The sequence below is a fragment of the Cherax quadricarinatus genome, chromosome 47 (genome assembly GCF_038502225.1).
Source record: "Cherax quadricarinatus isolate ZL_2023a chromosome 47, ASM3850222v1, whole genome shotgun sequence".
Classification (NCBI taxonomy): Eukaryota; Metazoa; Arthropoda; class Malacostraca; order Decapoda; family Parastacidae; genus Cherax; species Cherax quadricarinatus.
The window spans coordinates 11,793,940-11,815,497 of record NC_091338.1 but is presented as its reverse complement, the minus strand read 5'-3'; the positions used below and the strand labels follow the sequence as shown (position 1 = coordinate 11,815,497).

The 21,558-nt window shown below is 39.1% G+C and overlaps 1 protein-coding gene across 2 annotated transcripts in view; it reads right to left on the bottom strand.

The window, feature by feature from the left end:
• Nucleotides 1–21,558, bottom strand: part of Pi3K68D (phosphatidylinositol-4-phosphate 3-kinase catalytic subunit Pi3K68D) — a 155,114-nt gene that overhangs the window by 27,213 nt on the left and 106,343 nt on the right. For both annotated transcript variants that reach the window (XM_070094677.1, XM_070094679.1), the window contains 4 exons: nucleotides 16,603–16,758; nucleotides 10,520–10,827; nucleotides 9,970–10,113; nucleotides 5,770–5,858 (listed from right to left, as the gene is read on the bottom strand). In XM_070094677.1, the coding sequence (XP_069950778.1) occupies nucleotides 5,770–5,858; nucleotides 9,970–10,113; nucleotides 10,520–10,827; nucleotides 16,603–16,758 (697 nt within the window). The remainder of the gene's footprint in view (nucleotides 1–5,769; nucleotides 5,859–9,969; nucleotides 10,114–10,519; nucleotides 10,828–16,602; nucleotides 16,759–21,558) is intronic.

The following is a 21,558-nucleotide window of genomic DNA, read 5'->3' as shown; positions in this document are numbered from 1 at the left end:
CAAGCAGAGACGAGTGTTAAAACAAGAACCTCGCTATACCTATTATTACATCAACTTTCTTGCATTTACTTCCACTTCAGAGCATTCTTTCAGCAAATATGACCTTAGCATCTAACAATCACATTACCATGAGACCATAACTTTTATGTTAGATATAGGAGCAAGAGCCAAAAAAAAAAAAAAAAAAAAAATACAGCAAACCCTCAATTTGACAAACTTTTAGAAATACAGGACAAAATCTGCAGAGTCAGTCGATTCAGAAAATACGACTGGTTACAGAATTGTCTGTTATTGTTACAATAAAGGCAAAATAATCTCATTTCCATTCATCATGATCATTACTAGCCACATACTGCTCCCTATCAGTCCATAAAATCAAGCACTTACTGTATACATTATTATATGTATTTTGGTCACTGATTGATCCAAGAAAAGTATCCCTGAATCCCATAAGCCCATCCCCTTCTACCTCAACAAACATAATGCAAGGCAGTTATAAATTCTAATACAGTAAAATATAAAAATATGCAGGCATGCATGCGTGTGCGTGCACACATGCACACACTAACCAATGTGTGGTTGCAGAAGGCCATCATACCTGCTCTTAAAACTATGTATGGAGCCTGCCTCCACCACTCCATCAAGGTCATTCCATTTCCTAACCACCCTGAGACTGAATAAGTACTTCCTGACATCCCTGTGACTTGCCTGTTTACTTTCTAGCTGTGCCCCCATGTACCTGTTTCCTGCCTCTCAAACAACCTATCTCTGTCTACCCTATCAATTCCTCTGAGTATTTTGTATGTTATCATGTCTTCTAGTTCTTGTCTTCCAATGTTATAAGATCAAATTCCACTAGCCTCTCCTTATAGCTCATACCCCTTAGTTTTGGAGCTAGTCTTGTTGTATACCCCTGCACTTTCTCTAGTTTCTTAAAATGCTTTTTCAGGCGAAGGTCCCATGCCAGTGATGTATAATCCAGGATGGGTCTGACATACGCTGCATAAAGGGCCCGGAAAGACCTTGAGATTTCTAAGGGCTACTCTTAGATTTGCTAGATGAGCATTGGTTATAGAGGATATCTGGTTGGTGCAAGCTTCTGGCGATATGCTAGGAACTATGCTCACAGCTAGGTGTCTGAGTCAGGTCTGCAGCCTCTGCCCTCCCCTTGTCTAGTCTTCTGATCCCTTCCTCAATCTTCATAGCTTGCATTTGCAAGGGTTGAATTCAAGCAACCACTTATTTGAACAATCTTGCAGTCCGTCCAGACCCACATATGCGCACTTGAATGTCTGCAGTACTTGCGTGTAAGCCCGTCATTGGTGGCTACCAGACTCGTCATAGCCCCGCTTCAAATGGAGGCCCTGCCTCCTATTGGTGAATGTTACACTCGAGTCAGTTGAGCACTGCCTGCCTCACTCTTATCTACCCAGCTATACTGCCATTAACATTCTCTCTCTGGCTCTCTTCTCTCGTGGCCCCTATTGAGTTCTGTTATCACCTTTCATGAAAACCACCTCATACAGGATTTGCGCCAATACATGCAAGTACAACAAACTGAGTGCTTCCAGGCCTTGATCTAATTCTCTGCAATTATGTTGCCATGCCAGGTTCCCTGCCTCTTGGAACCCTATACGATATATATGTATCAAGGAACACCCTGGCTTCTGCAGCAAGTTTCCACATACTATTAAAATTCAGTGGTATCATCCTATACCACATACACAGTTGTTCACATCCAGTGGCAATCACCCTTTACCACATCTGCCAGGCCTCGCATCATTAACCACATGTAGTTATATTTGGTTGTCTAAGATGACAACATCCGGTGTCAGCTGATGGGCAGAGCAAATGTGCAAATATAAGCATACATATACATGTGAATGTGTGTGTGTGTGAATCTACACACTAATAATGTAAGACAATCACTTGGCAATACTTGGTGGGAGTCTCAGAGCTGTTATTTACAAAAATATCAATGTTCAGTGTCTTAAAAAAATTCAATGATTTTTGTTTTCCTGGAGGTTACCTGGTTACCTGGAGGCTATTCCGGGGATCAACGCCCCCGCGGCCCGGTCCATGACCAGGCCTCTCGATGGATCAGGGCCTGATCAACTAGGCTGTTACTGCTGGCCGCACGCAGTCCAATGTACGAGCCACAGCCCGGCTGATCCGACACTGACTTTAGGTATCTGTCCAGCTCTCTCTTGAAGGCAGCCAGGGGCTTATTGGCAATTCCCCTAATGCTTGATGGGAGGCTGTTGAACAGTTTTAGGCCCCGGACACTTATGGTGTTTTCCCTCAGTGTACCAATGGCGCCCCTACTTTTTATTGGGGGCATTTTGCATCGCCTGCCCAGTCTTTTACTTTCGTAGGGAGTGATTTGTGTGTGCAGATTTGGGACCATTCCTTCCAAGATTTTCCAAGTGTAGATTATGATATATCTCTCCCTCCTGCGTTCCAACGAGTACAAGTCAAGTGCTTCCAAGCGTTCCCAGTAGTTAAGGTGCTTGACAGAACTTATACGTGCAGTAAAGGATCTCTGTACACTCTCTAGATCTGCGACTTCACCTGCTTTGAATGGAGATGTTAATGTAAAGCAGTAAACCACTTGACTGATCTTCATGAAACTATTATGAAAAATAATAAATATTTCAAATCTGGCTTAATATTTAACATATGTTTAAAGTTTAAGATAAAAATGTTGTATCTTTCATATTTTTCAGATTTAATAATGCAATATGTTAGTGGTCCAGAGGACCACTGAATAGAATTAAAATATTATAGGCTACAAAGCCCACCACAATAATAAACTTTCCTCTAAGACACACTAACACAAAGTTTGAAGCCAACCATAAGAGAGAAAGTACAGTTATCACAAAGAATCTAATAACTTCAAGATGTTTAACTATTTTAGTACATTAGCAATTTATTTGTACACAGCCTAAACCTATAGGACACCATCATTCTCATTATAAACATCAACTTTAAAGGTTTGAAGCTTACCATGAGAAGCATCCTTCAATTACTGAATGGAAATTAGTATCACAAATTGTTTATTAAGACTGGTAAATTGGAACCTATGAAGTCTAACAACATGAACCTTTTGTTCAAGAAAACCCACCAGCACTAACAGTTTGAAGCCGACCAGAAGAATTTTTCTCCAGGCATTACTCAATCTAGACATTTCATGTTTAAGCTATAGAATTTTTTTTTTTAACAAACCAGCCATATCCCACTGAGGCAGGGTGACCTAAAAAGAAAAACAAAAGTTTTTGCACTACACAAACAAAACTAAAAAGATATCTTTCCCATAAAATGTATCAGTCAATGATCTGAACCATTCACAGAGGGGAGTCCATATATTTCACAGGAAAAATAATACACAACATAAAAAAAGTTACGAAAGCCTAGGGAACGAATGGATTTGTCAGTTAAAAACAGAGTAGGGGAGTTAGTAGATGGGAAGATGGAGGTAGTGGGTAGATGGCGAGAATATTTTGAGGAAATTTTAAATGTCGACAAAGAAAGGGAGGCAGTAATTTCATGCACTGGCCAGGGAGGTATACCATCTTTTAGGAGTGAAGAAGAACAGGAAGTCAGTGTGGGGGAGGTACGTGATGCATTACGTAGAATGAAAGGGGACAAAGCAGCTGGAACTGACGGGATCATGACAGAAATATTAAAAGCAGGGAAGGGGGGGATATAGTGTTGGAGAGGTTGGTTGGTTTGTTTAACCCTTAAATGGTCCAAATAGATCGATGTTCAAATCCGTAGTGCTCCAAAAGTAGATCTATGTTTTTTTTTTTACATATTTTCAAATATAAAAAAAAAAAAAAAATGTAGATAAAATTCTTTTTTACACATTTTCATATGTAAAAAAAAGATGATGTACATTTTTTTACATACTTTCAAATGTTGAAAAAACGTATATATCCGTTTGGACCGTTTAAGGGTTAATAAATGTATGAAAGAGGGGAAGGTACCTAGGGATTGGCGGAGATCATGTATAGTCCCTTTGTATAAAGGGAAAGGGGACAAGAGAGATTATAAAAATTATAGAGGAATAAGTTTACCGAGTATACCAGGAAAAGTGTACGGTAGGGTTATTATTGAAAGAATTAAAGGTAAGACAGAATGTAGGATTGCGGATGAGCAAGGAGGTTTCAGAGTGGGTAGGGGATGTGTAGATCAAGTGTTTATATTGAAGCATATATGTGAAGCCTGCCTCGGTGGGAGACGGCCGATTTGTTGAAAAAAAAAAAAAAATATGTGAACAGTATTTAGATAAAGGTAGGGAAGATTTTATTGCATTTATGGATTTAGAAAAGGCATATGATAGAGTAGATAGGGGAGCAATGTGGCAGATGTTGCGAGTATATGGAATAGGTGGTAAGTTACTAAATGCTGTAAAGAGTTTTTATGAGGAGAGTGAAGCTCAGATTAGGGCGTGTAGAAGAGAGGGAGACTACTTCCCGGTAAAAGCAGGTCTTAGACAGGGATGTGTAATGTCACCATGGCTGTTTAATATATTTATAGATGGGGTTGTAAAAGAAGTAAATGCTAGGGTGTTCGGGAGAGGGGTGGGATTAAATTATGGGGAACCAAATACAAAATGGGAATTGACACAGTTACTTTTTGCTGATGATACTGTGCTTATGGGAGATTCTAAAGAAAAATGGCAATGGATAGTGGACAAGTTTGGGTGTGTGTGTAAAGGTAGAAAGTTGAAAGTGAACATAGAAAAGAGTAAGGTGATGAGGGTATCAAATGATTAAGATAAAGAAAAATTGGATATCAAATTGGGGAGGAGTAGTATGGAAGAAGTGAATGTTTTCAGATATTTGGGAGTTGACGTGTCGGCGGATGAATTTATGAAGGATGAGGTTAATCATAGAATTGACGAGGGAAAAAGTCGAGTGGTGCGTTGAGGTATACGCGGAGACAAAAAAACGTTATCAATGGAGGCAAAGAAGGGAATGTATGAAAGCCCAGTAGTACCAACACTCTTATATGGGTGTGAAGCTTGGGTTGTAAATGCTGCAGCGAGGAGGAGGTTGGAGGCAGTGGAGATGTCCTGTCTAAAGGCAATGTGTGGTGTAAATATTATGCAGAAAATTCGGAGTTTGGAAATTAGGAGAAGGTGTGGAGCAAATAAAAGTATTAGTCAGAGGGCTGAAGAGGGGTTGTTGAGGTGGTTTGGTCATTTAGAGAGAATGGATCAAAGTAGAATGACATGGAGAGCATATAAATCTGTAGGGGATGGAAGGTGGGGCAGGAGTCGTCCTCAAAAAGGTTGGAAGGAAGGGGTAAAGGAGGTTTTGTGGGTGATGGGCTTGGACTTCCAGCAAGTGTGCGTGAGCATGTTTGATAGGAGTGAATGGAGACGAATGGTATTTGGGACCTGACGATCTGTTGGAGTGTGAGCAGGGTAATATTTAGTGAAGGGATTCAGGGAAACCGGTTATTTTTATACAGCCGGACTTGAGTCCTGGAAATGGGAAGTACAATGCCTGCACTCTAAAGGAGGGGTTCGTGATATTGGCAGTTTGGAGGGATATGTTGTGTATCTTTATACGTATATGCTTCTAAGCTGTTATATTCTAGGCACCTCTGCAAAAACAGTGATTATGCGTGAGTGAGGTGAAAGTGTTGAATGATGATGAAAGTATTTTCTTTTTGGGGATTTTCTTTCTTTTTGGGTCACCCTGCCTTGGTGGGAGATGGCCAACTTGATAAAAAAAAAAAAAAAAAAAATCTACAACTCACGTATATGTACGCGGGATGAACGACAGGAGATCGTCTGAATGATCCCCTGAAAACCTCAGTTGAGCCAAATTATGAATGAAGAAGTTGACCTGAAAAAAGACAGAGAAAAAAGTTAAATACATATACTTTTTGTCTCAGTGATTAACAATATTTCTAATAGTCTAAGTAATGGCTTAGGCATACAGTATTTTTAAATTAACAGGGATGGGGATATCTGCAGTTTGGAGGGGCATCTGGACTGTAATATCAGTGCATATCTGGAAACACAGTGATGGAGTGAGTGATGGTGAAAGTGTTTCTTCTTTTCCAGGTCATCCTACCTAGGTGGGAGATGACTGGTGTGTTAAAAAATATACAGAAAGATGTATGTAGATATTTACATGGATACGAAGTTTTATTTACATTAAACATTACGTAACTTTCTTTTTGGGCCACCCTGCCTCTGTGGGAAACGGCTGACATCTAAAAAAAAAAAAAAAAAAAAAAAAAAAAAAAAAAAAAAAAAAATGTAACTTATAGTTTCTGTTGATACTGTCCCATATTTCGGCCACTTGATTTACTTTGGAGTTTCTATGTAGATTCAGTCCTACTAGTGTAATATCAGAGGCTTTTCTGTGTGGTGTTCTTGGGGTCCTTTACTGCCATTAGAAAAAGAATGTTAAATCTAGGTTCTGATTACATTTTAGAGCTTTTAAGATGTTAACAGCATTAACCCTTTCATTGTTAAGACCCCTGCTCACAAATTTGCTCTCAGTGTCAAAGAATAATAAGAAGAAAAACAGAGAGAGAATCTTTTTCTAATGGTAATGACACCAAAAGTACATATTTGATAGACAACTTACGGTATTATGCTCTCACGAATTTACCGGTCTCGGCGATATTTACGCATCGGCGATTTCACCTATTTTGAGCCCTATTTTCGGCCACTTCCATTGTTCCAGTCAACATTTTCTCTGTTCATTAGTCACATCTCCAGGCCTCTCTTATATTCCTCTTGCTTTCCGTTTAAAATTTTTATTCACACAAAAAACAGAAGATTTACTGTTATGCAGACTACTGCATTATTGTAAAAATGATATAAATAATATCAGTGCATTTGCGAAAGCACATTAGACCCACCAGTTGACGGGTATTGGACGCGTGACACGGCTTGTTTACTTGAACATCAGCAAAAATTTAACATTTCCGCTACTTTGAGCTCAATTTCAAGGTACTTTTAGTTCATAAACCATTCAAAATCATCTCTATTTTCTGTAATATATCTTCCACTTTTTCAAATGTGATCAAGAAAACGAGAATACAACCTTAAATACCATACAAACATACACCACAAAGTCGGTATTTTCAACCAAAAACACGGTCAGTTTTTTTCTCATTATGCACTGCATGCTTCAGAATTTTTTTTTATACTGCACACACTGACCACTCAGACCCATTCTCTCATATGTGGGCCTACCAGCTTTCTCCTGTAAGATTAGAAGCCGCTAGAATTTTGGAGTAACAGAATGGGACTGACACTGGTTTGCAAGCCGTAATATTACAGAGCCGACAGTGAAAGAGTTAAAGATTTGAGTAAGGGTGGTATGTATTTTATAAAGCAGGATTCTGATGTAATTTTGATGGCTAAATATTTTTTGTGTAACTATGGGTTTAAGAATGCATGGAATGTACAAGAGTATAGTGGTACCAACATTCTTATATGAGTGTGAAGCATTGGTTGTAAATGCTGCAGCAAGGAGAAGGCTGGAGGCAGTGGTGATGTCGTGTCTAAGAGCAATGTGTGGTGTAAATATTATGCAGAGAATTCGCAGTGTGGAAATTAGGAGGAGGTGTGGAGTTACTAAAAGTATTAGTCAGAGGGCTGAAGAGGGGTTGTTGAGGTATCTGTAAGGGAGGGAAGGCAGGGTAGGGGTCGTCATCAAAGAGGTTGGAGGGAGGGGGTAAAGGAGGTTTTGTGGGCAAGGGGCTTGAACTTCCAGCAAGCGTGCGTGAGCATGTTAGATAGGAGTGAATGGAGACGAATGGTTTTTGGGACCTGACGAGCTGTTGAAGTGTGAGCAGGGTAATATTTTGTGAAGGGATTCAGGGAAACCGGTTAGACGGACTTGAGTCCTGCAAATGGGAATTACAATGCCTGCACTTTCAAGGAGGGGTCTGGGATATTGGCAGTTTGGAGGGACATCTAAACTGTTGTATCTGAGCGCCTCTGCGAAGTCAGTGATTTTGTATGAGTGATGGTGAAAGTGTTGAATGATGATGAAAGATTTTTTCTTTCTCTTTGGGTCGCCCTGCCTTGGTGGGAAACAGCCAGTGTTAAAAAAAAAAATGGGTTTAAGATTGCTTGCTGTTGTTGATCCTCAAGCACAAATACCACACAAGATCTCCATAGGTATGTGGCACAGTATAGGGTGCCCAGTAGTTCATTTCCAAGAGTATTCCTACAGATTTTTGTATTTTAATGCGTGTCTTTCTTTCTAAGGTTTATCTGACTGGCTGGAGTATTTCCAAACAGTATGTCTCAAAATATCTTTTCAGTAAGATCTTCTTTTTATATACCTTTGATGAATTTCGAGTCTTACTACTCTCAAAGCTCAGCCATTGGCCAGGCTCGTCTGGTGCTTGCCTTGTCAGCCAGGCTGTTGCTGAAGTTGAACTTGTTGGTTATTTTAAAATTCAAGACTTCAAGGTCAGTCAGTGGTGAAAATAATAGTATTGTTAGCTGCCAATAGGAAAACTTGTTGAGAAACATTTGGTAGGTCACTGATACATACAGGAACAATAGGAAAGGGTCTACATGCTGATGTATGTCCCTGAGGTAAGACTGGATAAAAAAAATACAAGTAATGTTTGAGCTGTCTAGCCAAAACACTGCATGCTAATAAAATTATATTACTCTAGTAAAGTATTATTAAGATTTTCTTCTGTCGCAGTTTTTTTGTGCAGTCCATGCAGCCATGTAACAAAAATTAAAAAATAAACATGTAGTTTAGAGATGTAGATATACTATCAACAAAAAAGAAGTTAAAACAGAACCTAGAAGCAACTAGGATTTCAAAAGTGCAGTGGATCCTCGGTTACTGGCCATTCCAGATATCGGCCAATTCGTTTTTCGCCCACTTTTTTGGCCAAAATTCTATCCCAGTTATCGGCCGTTATTTCGGAGATTGGCTGTATTGGAGATGTAATAAATCACTCTTGAGCACATTAAATGTCTCATTTTAGGTTAATACAGACATTTTCATTAATCCGTCTATGATATTTTCTTCAAAATTATATAAGAAACACTTTACATAGTATATAAAAACATGCAATGTTTATATGAGATGTATGTTTAATAATAATCACTCTTGGGCACATTGTCTTATTTTAGGTTAATATAGACATTTTTATTAATCCATCTATGATACTTTCTTCATAATTATATAAGAAACATGTTACATAGCATATAAACATGCAATGTTTATATGCTATCGAGTGGAGAGTAAACATTACGTTTTCTCTGATTCAGCATTAGAGAAAACTGTGAATCTGGCGTCTCATCTCACCCAGTAACTGTCCTTCATGTGTGTCTGTTTCCAATTCTTGGCATAAATTATTCATTACTTCTCCCTTTGTGTAAGATGGCATCTAAAGGTAGTAGTTAGAAACGATTAAACTCAGTGAACATGGTAGTAATATGGTTGTGTAGTGCAATAATATGGCTGTGTAGTGTAGCCCAGGGAAGCTACACTACACAATGGGGAGAGGGAGTTGGGGATTCCCAACTCCCTCTCCCCTCCTGCCTTCTTCAATATGCCAACAAGAGTCTTCAATAAAGGGATGTAATATTCATTTATCATTAAAATTTGTGCTTTATATTTATTTCTCATTGTTTCTGTATGTAAAACTATCGTTAATCTTTAAAAACGTGTATTTTTTGTTAATCTTTTTGGGTGTCTGAAACAGATTAATTGGGAAATATTATTTCAGAACCTTCTGGAATGGATTACGGCCGATAACCAAGGGTCCACTGTACTGTTTATATTTTCTTCAAAAGTTAGCATTCTCCAATACTTATCCTTAATATTCCACTTATTGTACCACACTCCTTTCTAAAAGAAGAAAGTGAAAATAACCATATGTATAGAGCAATAATTATGGTATCTCTTAGTGAGACAATAAAAATAATAAAATAAATCTACATTATACTGAAGAACTAACCTGTGTGAACCATGACTTTAATGACTCTTGAATCATACGAGAAAACATAGCACCGGCTTCAGCATTAGTCTTGTCCTGTAGCAATGAGCGTTCAACATATGTCACGGCATCCCACGTAACCCCAGGTATTCCAGAAGATGCCATCTATGAACAAGATAAACAATTCACAATTATTCTAATAGACTATCTTCCCATGGATGCATAATACAGAATAAAATAAGAATGCAAAGATATAAAACCATTTATCATCCAAAGGCATTGGTGCCATTCTTTATAATCAGATTTAAAAGTATACTACAGTGCATAATAAAATTATGTAATTTAATGTTGATATACTGTAGTTTTGTTTTAGCACACTGGCCATTTCCTACCAATGTGGGGTGACGTGAAGGAAAAAACATTCACCATCACACTCAGTAGTTGTCATGCCAGAAGTGAGTAGACATCACAATTTCAAATGACCCTTTGAACTGAAACAACCCCACCTACACAAGTATTTACTTAATTCTTAGTGTAAGTGAGAAATTATTGGGTAGCTCACAAACCTTACCAAGGCAAATAAATAGAGCAACAGCTGGCCATTCCGCCTGATGATATTGAAAGCTCGACAACAAAGGTCCACAAAACTCTGAAACTTGTCTGAAGGTTTCTCTCCTCCATTTATGACATAGGCCATATCAGATGTCAGTACAAATGGTGTACGGTCTCTCTTGAAGCTCCCAAATTTTTGTGCATCACCAAGGAACTTGCCAAAGTCGATATGAAAAAGATGGCCTGAGGTCTTCAGCATGATGTTATCATTATGGCGGTCACAAATTCCCAGTATATATGTAGCCACACAGTATGCAGCACATGAGGCTGAAAAAAAGAAAAGCTTTATGTAATAACTTGTTAGAGACAGCACATGTAATGTATATATGTACTTGCCTGATTTGTGTTTGCACGGAGTGATGGCCAGGTCCTGAGCCCTACCCCTCAACTATTAATAAACTGATTTGATGAGATCCAAATCCCATAGGTTTTCTTTCTATCAACAAACCGGCCGTATCCCACCGAGGCAGGGTGGCCCAAAAAGAAAAACGAAAGTTTCTCTTTTTAAATTTAGTAATTTATACAGGAGAAGGGGTTACTAGCCCCTTGCTCCTGGCATTTTAGTTGCCTCTAAACTAGTTGCCTTTAAACTAGGAATAGTTAGTGGTATGGGTTTTGGCAGGAAAACTGTGAAGTCCCAGTGTAGTAATATTACGAGTTCTAGGGGAACTAGTAATAATAAGAACGAGATAGATATTGAAAAGCCAGGGACCTTGGGTGATAAGGACAGTAATAGGTTTAGTAGAAAAATTGAAATGAGCAGGAAGGGTAAAGAGAAAGGAGAGTCTTTCAATGTTTATTATGCTAATTGCCGTAGTGCTAGGAATAAGATGGACGAGTTGAGATTAATTGCTAGTGTAGGTAACATTGATGTATTTGCCTTAACTGAGACATGGTTTAATTCAAAAAGTCGGGACATGCCTGCGGAATGTCATATTCAGGGTTTTAAATTGTTCCAAGAAGATAGAAGTATTGGGAGGGGGGGTGGGGTGGCATTGTATGTCCGAGATCGCTTGAACTGTTGCATAAAAACGGGTATTAAGTCTGAAGTAACACATACAGAGTCTGTTTGGATAGAATTTTCAGAGGGGCATGAAAAACTGATTTTAGGAGTGATATACCGTCCCCCAAACTTAGATAGGGACCAAGGGAAACTACTATGGGAGGAAATTGTTAAGGCCACAAGGCACGATAATGTAGTAATTCTAGGAGACTTTAACTTTAGTCATGTTGATTGGAATTTCTTGACTGGGAATTTAGAATCATACGACTTCTTAGAAGTACTTCAGGATTGTTTTTTGAAGCAGTTTGTGACAGAACCAACAAGGGGAAATAACCTGCTTGACTTAGTTATGGCAAACAATGAATCCCTTGTTAATAATTTAGAAATTTCAGAGGAACTGGGTGCTAGCGACCACAAACCAATTACATTTAGCATTGAATGGAAGTAGGGGCTGTAAAATGGGGCCCACAGGGATCAGTCTTGGGGTTGTTGTTTATGAGGAATTACGTGATATGAGCAAATTACATGACACAAAGATAGGTAGGAAATTTTATTCAAACGGGTGTTATGGAATTTAAAGGGTTTAAACAAACCCACTGGGCAGAAAAAGTGGCAGATGCAGTTCAATGTAGATAAATGCAAGGTTCGGGTTTTGGGGGGCCCCAAAACCCCTAGTTTTTTATAAGTTAAATGATGAGAATTTAGCCATACAGATTGCAAAAGGACTTGGGGTTATGGTGAGCAGAAACCCTTTAAAAACCAAACAAAATGCCTTTAACTTAATAAAGGCAAATAGATTACGGGGTTTATAAAAAAGTGAAACAACATGTCCAGAGGTCACCCTGCAGTTTAAACCCCACCTTTGGGCCTCCCCTAAAATTATGAGCTTTTTCCCCTTTTCCCGTTTTACAAAATGGACATAAACCCTTTTAGAAAAATTTCGGGTGGGGATGACTAAATTAAAAATACTTGGAAATCTTCCTTATGAAAAAAGAGAAGACTTTAACCCTTTTTCGGGTCCGGCCCGAGATCTACGGCTGGTGGGTGAGGAAAAACCAGACCACGCCAAAATTTACCCCCAAATTTAGTGCGGCCATGGCCTACATATGAGAGAATGGGTCGGCCCGTGGGTGTGCCTAAACAAAAACAGGGTGCCTCAAAAGCATTGGGGGAACCCCGGGCTCAGTGGCCTTTTTTCCCCATGCCCCTTCGAAAATCCCCTCCCCCCGGGAAAACTGGGACTCTCCTTTTCCCTGCCCGATATTTCCCTGACACGGGGAGGGAAGTGGAAAAAAAAATTTTCGGTTTTGATAAGTTAGTGCCCCAAAAATAGCCCAGGATTCGGAAAGTGCAGAAAACCCCCATCCCCAATTTCTACCTCTGGGTGGGCACTCGGGACTCAGGGTCGGGTTTCCAAACCGGAAAAAACCCAATTTTTCCGTGGCCTGAGGATGATGTGGCTACACTTGGCATGGATGGGCCACAGACATCAGTGGATGGTGTTAGTGGGGCTGGTGGTGGTAGTGGCACCGCCATGCGTGACTCGCTGTGCCACGCGGGGACCCACGCTGCTGACTCGTCAGTTCAAGGACAAAGCGGAGCGTCACCCACCAGCCCGCCACAACCACCAGTACAACCAGCCTATGATGTCCAGTATCCACCAGCAAACCATATCTGGGATTGGCAGCAAAATCCCAATTTTGTTCCCAGCCCTCACCACTTTGATGACTCTCAAAGTGGAATTCTACCTACCTGTCCCCTTGGAACCACGGCCAATGAACTGGAATTCTTTGAATTATTCTTTGACCAGCCATTGATGGAAATTATTGTCAGGGAAAATAATAAGTATTTTCAGTACACCATGGCAAATACGATCTTATCACCACAGTCAAGACTACACAGGTGGAAAGAGACGACTGTTGCAGAAATGTATTTGCTTTTTGCAACAATAATGCTTATGCCTCATGTCTATAAGCATAATATAAAAGCATACTGGTCCACAGATTGGCTAATTTGTACCCCATCCTTCAGTGAAATAATACCAGTGAACAGGTTTATCTTACTGTTACGTATGTTGCACTTCTCTGACAAAACCAGGCCTGACAGAAGTGACAGGTTATACAAGATTAGAAATGTTTTCATGTATCATGTATCTCAAACAAAAGTTCAGGATATACTTTTATCCATTCAAGAATCTTGTAATTGACGAGTCTTTGATTTTGTTCAAAGGTAGACTGTCATTCAAGCAGTATATACCGAGCAAGAGGAACCGCTTTGGTATAAAATTGTTTGTACTCTGTGATTGTGACAGTGGCCTGGTGTTGGATATTGTTGTATACACGGGTAGTAAAACATTGAAAGATACCAAGATGTTATTGGGTATATCAGGTGACGTAGTGAGAAACATGATGGCACCTTATCTTGGTAAGGGCCATACATTATATACCGATAACTGGTACACAAGCCCATTACTCAGTGATTTCATGCGAGTGAACAAGACAGATGTGTGTGGCACAGTGCGTTCTAATCGTAAACATATGCCCAGGCTCAACGCAGGTGTTCGTGGTGATGACGTGCAGGTGTTTACTGCCAATGACATCATGGCATTACGGTGGCATGACAAACGAGATGTCACATTGTTGACAACCATTCACCGTAATGAAATGCAAGACAGTGGCAAAGTTGATCGAGTGACTAATGAACGTATTCGAAAACCAGTGACAGTGATTGATTATACACAAAACATGCGCTTGGTTGACAAGTGTGACATGCAGATTGGTTTTGTTGACTGTGTTCGTAAGAGTTACAAGTGGTACATGAAACTTTCCTTCCATCTCATGGACATTTCAATGCTGAATGCATATAATATGTACCAAATAAAGACTGGTAACAGACCACCGTATGGTGAATTTTGTTTGTCTGTTGTCAGACAACTCATAATGAAGTACCAGGTAACAACACCTGCAATACAACATGGTCCTCGAATTCATCACAATATACCCAAGCGTTTGAGGAGAGAAGGTGATCATTTCATAATACAGCTTCCTTCAACTCAAAAGAAATTTGCTCAGAAGAGATGCATCGTCTGTGCACAAACAAAACGACGGCAACAAAGACGCAAAGACACTCGGTTTATGTGTGAGGAATGTAAGGTGCCTCTGTGCATGGTGCCTTGTTTCAAGGAGTTCCACAAGCTCCAGCAGTTCTAAAACCATGTCCAGTGATTGTAAATATGTAAATATATGATAGAACATTAGTATTATACAATATTTGTGCATGTTTATTGTAATAAACAACAGTGGTAAACAATAATATGATAATAACTTTAGTGCGGTTATTGTGTTCAATACAGTGAGTATATATATATCAATTATATACAGTATTGGTCTCTCAGGCCCCAAATGTTAGTAGGAATAGAAAAAAATTGGAAAAGAAAAGAAAAAACAACTAAAACAACAAAATAATATAATACACGTATGTGGAATTCGTCGATGTTGCCGCCACCACATCATTTTCTACAAACTTCTTGGCACTGTATCTCGGTAAGTACTGATCAGATTCTAATTTTTTTTTGTTTTATTACCTTCACAAAAATATCCTCTTTAATTCTGTAAGAAAAATTTTTTTTTTTTTTTTTCAAAATTTCTTGGACACTGGTGCGTGACTTCAGATTTTGGCCTTGGACCCTGAAAGGGTTAAGTTACATTCACTTGTTAGACGAAGAATGAGGGGAGACCTGATCGAAGTGTATAAGTGGAAGATAGGTATTAATAAAGGGGATATTAATAAGGTCTTGAGGATGTCTCTCCAAGAGAGAACCCACAGTAATGGATTTAAATTAGATAAGTTTAGATTTAGAAAGGACATAGGAAAGTATTGGTTTGGAAATAGGGTAGTTGATGAGTGGAACAGTCTACCTAGTTGGGTTATTGAGGCTGGGACTTTGGGTAGTTTCAAATCTAGGTTGGATAAGTACATGAGTGGGAGGGGTTGGATTTGAGTGGGACTTTCACAGAGCTTATTTCTTGGGTGGCATTGAAAATTGGGTTGGGCAAATGTTTTGTTAGTGGGATGAATTGTAAAGGACCTGCCTAGTATGGGCCAGCAGGCCTCCTGCAGTGTTCCTCCTTTCTTATGTTCTTATGTTCTCTTACAACATGCATAGCTTACGGAGGAAGAATTCTGTTTCACTTCTCCATGGAAATTATCAAATTATAACATGTTAGACTCAAATTACAGACATGTGGGGCCTCACATCTAATAAGGGAAAAATCATATAGTTAGCAAACAAGCTGCAAAGAGTATAACTCCTTGGTTTGATCCTAGTCTACTGTATGTCCAGTGTTTTCAATTGTAGCAACAGCATACATTAACCACATTACCCAAAAAAATCACAAGTACTAACACACCATAAACCATACCCCAGCCGGGATTGAACCCGCGGTCAGAGAGTCTCAAAACTCCAGACCGTCGCGTTAGCCACTAGACCAGCTAGCCACAATAAGGTTCGTCCAACTAGGTATATTTCTACACCATAGGAAGGTTAGCATAGGCACCACTGTGACCACAAATGCAAGTTTTTACAGACGAATCTCCAGCTAGCGTGGCTAAGGCGGCGGTCTGGAGTTTCGAGACTCTCTGACCGCGGGTTCAATCCTGGCCGGGGTATGGTTTGTTTGCAATCGTGTCATTACGATTTCGTGAGTCGTACTAACACACCTTTTACAGACAAAATTGTTAACTTTTTCTATTATTACTAAACTACCAGCAGTATAACATACAAGTATATATTACAACCAATGTCAACCACATCTTCAGAATTTGCAACAATAAGAAATTTCCGATTATTCAAAATGTAAAATATGTGGCAATGGTCTCATAGTATTCACACCTAGAATATATACAAGTTTCATACAAGTCCTCTCAATTGTTGTTGCAGCCTAGGTGTGAAAGATATCAGCAATGATTCTACCTCCTGAGAAGAGGAATCACATGTTAGCACTTATATGAAGATCTAAAATGCAAAATAAATTCCTTACCAGTAAAGTTATCAACAGCTCTCTGATATTCTAACTGGGACGGGTTTTGTTTTGCCAACCACTCTGCAATAGGACGGTCCTGAAAAGATCCAGTCACTCCATACTCAGTCTGGATTTTTCGGAGAGTTTCAGCATCTTTAACCAGCTCAATAATTCCTGTGGATAAAACAAAAGATCACTTGTTACTGCAAAACTCATTTGTGTAAAATATGAATATAACAGGCTTTACATTGAATATACAGGATGCAAAAGAAGCTGCCATCTAATTTGGGAAAAAAGTAAATATGAGAAAATCATCAAGACTAAGGTAGTGAATATCTTCGTCAAGGACTAATTACCTCATCTACTGTTATCAGTTTCAACAGCTTCAAGGTCAAGGAACTGATTATCCTTTTTTTTTTTTTATACACTCCAGCCGTCTCCCACCGAAGTAAGGTGACCCAACAGAGATGAAAACACTTTCACTATCACTGTCTTGTCAGAAGGGCACCAAAATCACAGTATAGACAATGCTCCAAAAGCACGTTGCCATCCCTCTATAATGAGCTGACAAAGCCACTGACTGGCAAAATGTCTTCAAATAAAGATAACCAGTTGTTGCATATTTGTCTAATTCATCAATGTGTCAGTATGTTATACCATTAACATTATGAAAAGTTAGCATGTCTATGTAAACTAGGGCCCGCCTGGATGCATTGCACTAAGTACATGATGTTATCGATCGTACGTGAGTTGCCTCTTATAGGACAGTCAAAAATATATATATTTTGTGAAGGGATTCAGGGAAACCGATCAGTTGGACTGAAGTCCTAGAAATGGGAAGTACAATGCCTGCACTTTAAAGGAGGGTTTTGGGATATCGGCAGTTTGGAGGGACTTCTAAACTGTCGTATTTGAGCGCCTCTGCAAAGACAGTGATTATGTATGAGTGCGGTGAAAGTGTTGAATGATGATGAGAGTATTTTCTTTCTTTTTGGGTCACCCTGCCTTGGTGGGAGACGACCGACGTGTTAAAAATTTTTTTTCACACACACACATTATATATATATATATATATATATATATATATATATATATATATATATATATATATATATATATATATATATATATATATATATATATATATATATATATATATATATATATATATATATATATATATATATATATATATATATATATATATATATATATATATATATATATATATATATATATATATATATATATATATATATATATATATATATATATATATATATATATATATATATATATATATATATATATATATATATATATATATATATATATATATATATATATATATATATATATATATATATATATATATATATATGCATGCGCAAAACAACCACTCTGAAAGAATAGAGAAATTCCAAGCGCTTTCGTGACTACTCACATTATCAAGGAGTAGTCACGAAAGCGCTTGGAATTTCTCTATTCTTTCAGAGTGGTTGTTTTGCATATTTTGAAATCACCTGTTTACTGTGATCTTATTGTGTGTGTGTGTGTGTGTGTATATATATTTTTTTTTTTTTTTTTCAACAAGTCGGCCGTCTCCCACCGAGGCAGGGTGACCCAAAAAAGAAAGAAAATCCCCAAAAAGAAAATACTTTCATCATCATTCAACACTTTCACCACACTCGCACATTATCACTGTTTTTGCAGAGGTGCTCAGAATACAACAGTCTAGAAGCATAAACATATAAAGATACACAACATATCCCTCCAAACTGCCAATATCCCAAACCCCTCCTTTAAAGTGCAGGCATTGTACTTCCCATTTCCAGGACTCAAGTCCGACTATATGAAAATAACCGGTTTCCCTGAATCCCTTCACTAAATATTACCCTGCTCACACTCCAACAGATCGTCAGGTCCCAAGTACCATTCGTCTCCATTCACTCCTATCTAACACGCTCACGCACGCTTGCTGGAAGTCCAAGCCCCTTACCCACAAAACCTCCTTTACCCCCTCTCTCCAACCCTTTCGAGGACGACCCCTACCCCGCCTTCCTTCCCCTATAGATTTATATGCTTTCCATGTCATTCTACTGTGATCCATTCTCTCTAAATGACCAAACCACCTCAACAACCCCTCTTCTGCCCTCTGACTAATACTTTTATTAACTCCACACCTTCTCCTAATTTCCACACTCCGAATTTTCTGCATAATATTTACACCACACATTGCCCTTAAACAGGACATCTCCGCTGCCTCCAACCGTCTCCTCGCTGCTGCATTTACCACCCAAGCTTCACACCCATATAAGAGTGTTGGTACTACTATACTTTCATACATTCCCTTCTTTGCCTCCATAGATAACGTTTTTTGACTCCACATATACCTCAACGCACCACTCACCTTTTTTCCCTCATCAATTCTATGATTAACCTCATCCTTCATAAATCCATCCGCCGACACGTCAACTCCCAAGTATCTGAAAACATTCACTTCTTCCATACTCCTCCTCCCCAATTTGATATCCAATTTTTCTTTATCTAAATCATTTGACACCCTCATCACCTTACTCTTTTCTATGTTCACTTTCAACTTTCTACCTTTACACACATTCCCAAACTCATCCACTAACCTTTGCAATTTTTCTTTAGAATCTCCCATAAGCACAGTATCATCAGCAAAAAGTAACTGTGTCAATTCCCATTTTGAATTTGATTCCCCATAATTTAATCCCACCCCTCTCCCAAACACCCTAGCATTTACTTCCTTTACAACCCCATCTATAAATATATTACACAACCATGGTGACATTACACATCCCTGTCTAAGACCTACTTTTACCGGGAAGTAGTCTCCCTCTCTTCTACACACCCTAACCTGAGCCTCACTATCCTCATAAAAACTCTTTACAGCATTTAATAACTTACCACCTATTCCATATACTTGCAACATCTGCCACATTGCTCCTCTATCCACTCTATCATATGCCTTTTCTAAATCCATAAATGCAATAAAAACTTCCCTATCTTTATCTAAATACTGTTCACATATATGCTTCAATGTAAACACCTGATCTACACATCCCCTACCCACTCTAAAACCTCCTTGCTCATCCGCAATCCTACATTCTGTCTTACCTCTAATTCTTTCAATTATAACCCTACCGTACACTTTTCCTGGTATACTCAGTAAGCTTATTCCTCTATAATTTTTACAGTCTCTTTTGTCCCCTTTCCCTTTATATAAAGGGACTATACATGCTCTCTGCCAATCCCTAGGTACCTTCCCCTCTTTCATACATTTATTAAACAAAAGTACCAACCACTCCAACACTATATCCCCCCCTGCTTTTAACATTTCTGTCATGATCCCATCAGTTCCAGCTGCTTTACCCCCTTTCATTTTACGTAATGCCTCACGTACCTCCCCCACACTTACATTCTGCTCTTCTTCACTCCTAAAAGATGGTATACCTCCCTGACCAGTGCATGAAATTACTGCCTCTGTTTCTTCCTTAACATTTAAAAGTTCCTCAAAATATTCTCGCCATCTACCCAATACCTCCATCTCCCCATCTACTAACTCCCCTACTCTGTTTTTAACTGACAAATCCATATTTTCCCTAGGCTTTCTTAACTTGTTTAACTCACTCCAAAATTTTTTCTTATTTTCATTAATATTATTTTCATTATATATATATATATATATTTTTTTTTTATTATCACACCGGCCGATTCCCACCAAGGCAGGGTGGCCCGAAAAAGAAAAACTTTCACCATCATTCACTCCATCACTGTCTTGCCAGAAGGGTGCTTTACACTACAGTTTTTAAACTGCAACATTAACACCCCTCCTTCAGAGTGCAGGCACTGTACTTCCCATCTCCAGGACTCAAGTCCGGCCTGCCGGTTTCCCTGAATCCCTTCATAAATGTTACTTTGCTCACACTCCAACAGCACGTCAAGTATTAAAAACCATTTGTCTCCATTCACTCCTATCAAACACGCTCACGCATGCCTGCTGGAAGTCCAAGCCCCTCGCACACAAAACCTCCTTTACCCCCTCCCTCCAACCATTCCTAGGCCGACCCCTACCCCGCCTTCCTTCCACTACAGACTGATACACTCTTGAAGTCATTCTGTTTCGCTCCATTCTCTCTACATGTCCGAACCACCTCAACAACCCTTCCTCAGCCCTCTGGACAACAGTTTTGGTAATCCCGCACCTCCTCCTAACTTCCAAACTACGAATTCTCTGCATTATATTCACACCACACATTGCCCTCAGACATGACATCTCCACTGCCTCCAGCCTTCTCCTCGCTGCAACATTCATCACCCACGCTTCACACCCATATAAGAGCGTTGGTAAAACTATACTCTCATACATTCCCCTCTTTGCCTCCAAGGACAAAGTTCTTTGTCTCCACAGACTCCTAAGTGCACCACTCACTCTTTTTCCCTCATCAATTCTATGATTCACCTCATCTTTCATAGACCCATCCGCTGACACGTCCACTCCCAAATATCTGAATACGTTCACCTCCTCCATACTCTCTCCCTCCAATCTGATATTCAATCTTTCATCACCTAATCTTTTTGTTATCCTCATAACCTTACTCTTTCCTGTATTCACCTTTAATTTTCTTCTTTTGCACACCCTACCAAATTCATCCACCAATCTCTGCAACTTCTCTTCAGAATCTCCCAAGAGCACAGTGTCATCGGCAAAGAGCAGCTGTGACAACTCCCACTTTGTGTGTGATTCTTTATCTTTTAACTCCACGCCTCTTGCCAAGACCCTCGCATTTACTTCTCTTACAACCCCATCTATAAATATATTAAACAACCACGGTGACATCACACATCCTTGTCTAAGGCCTACTTTTACTGGGAAAAAATTTCCCTCTTTCCTACATACTCTAACTTGAGCCTCACTATCCTCGTAAAAACTCTTCACTGCTTTCA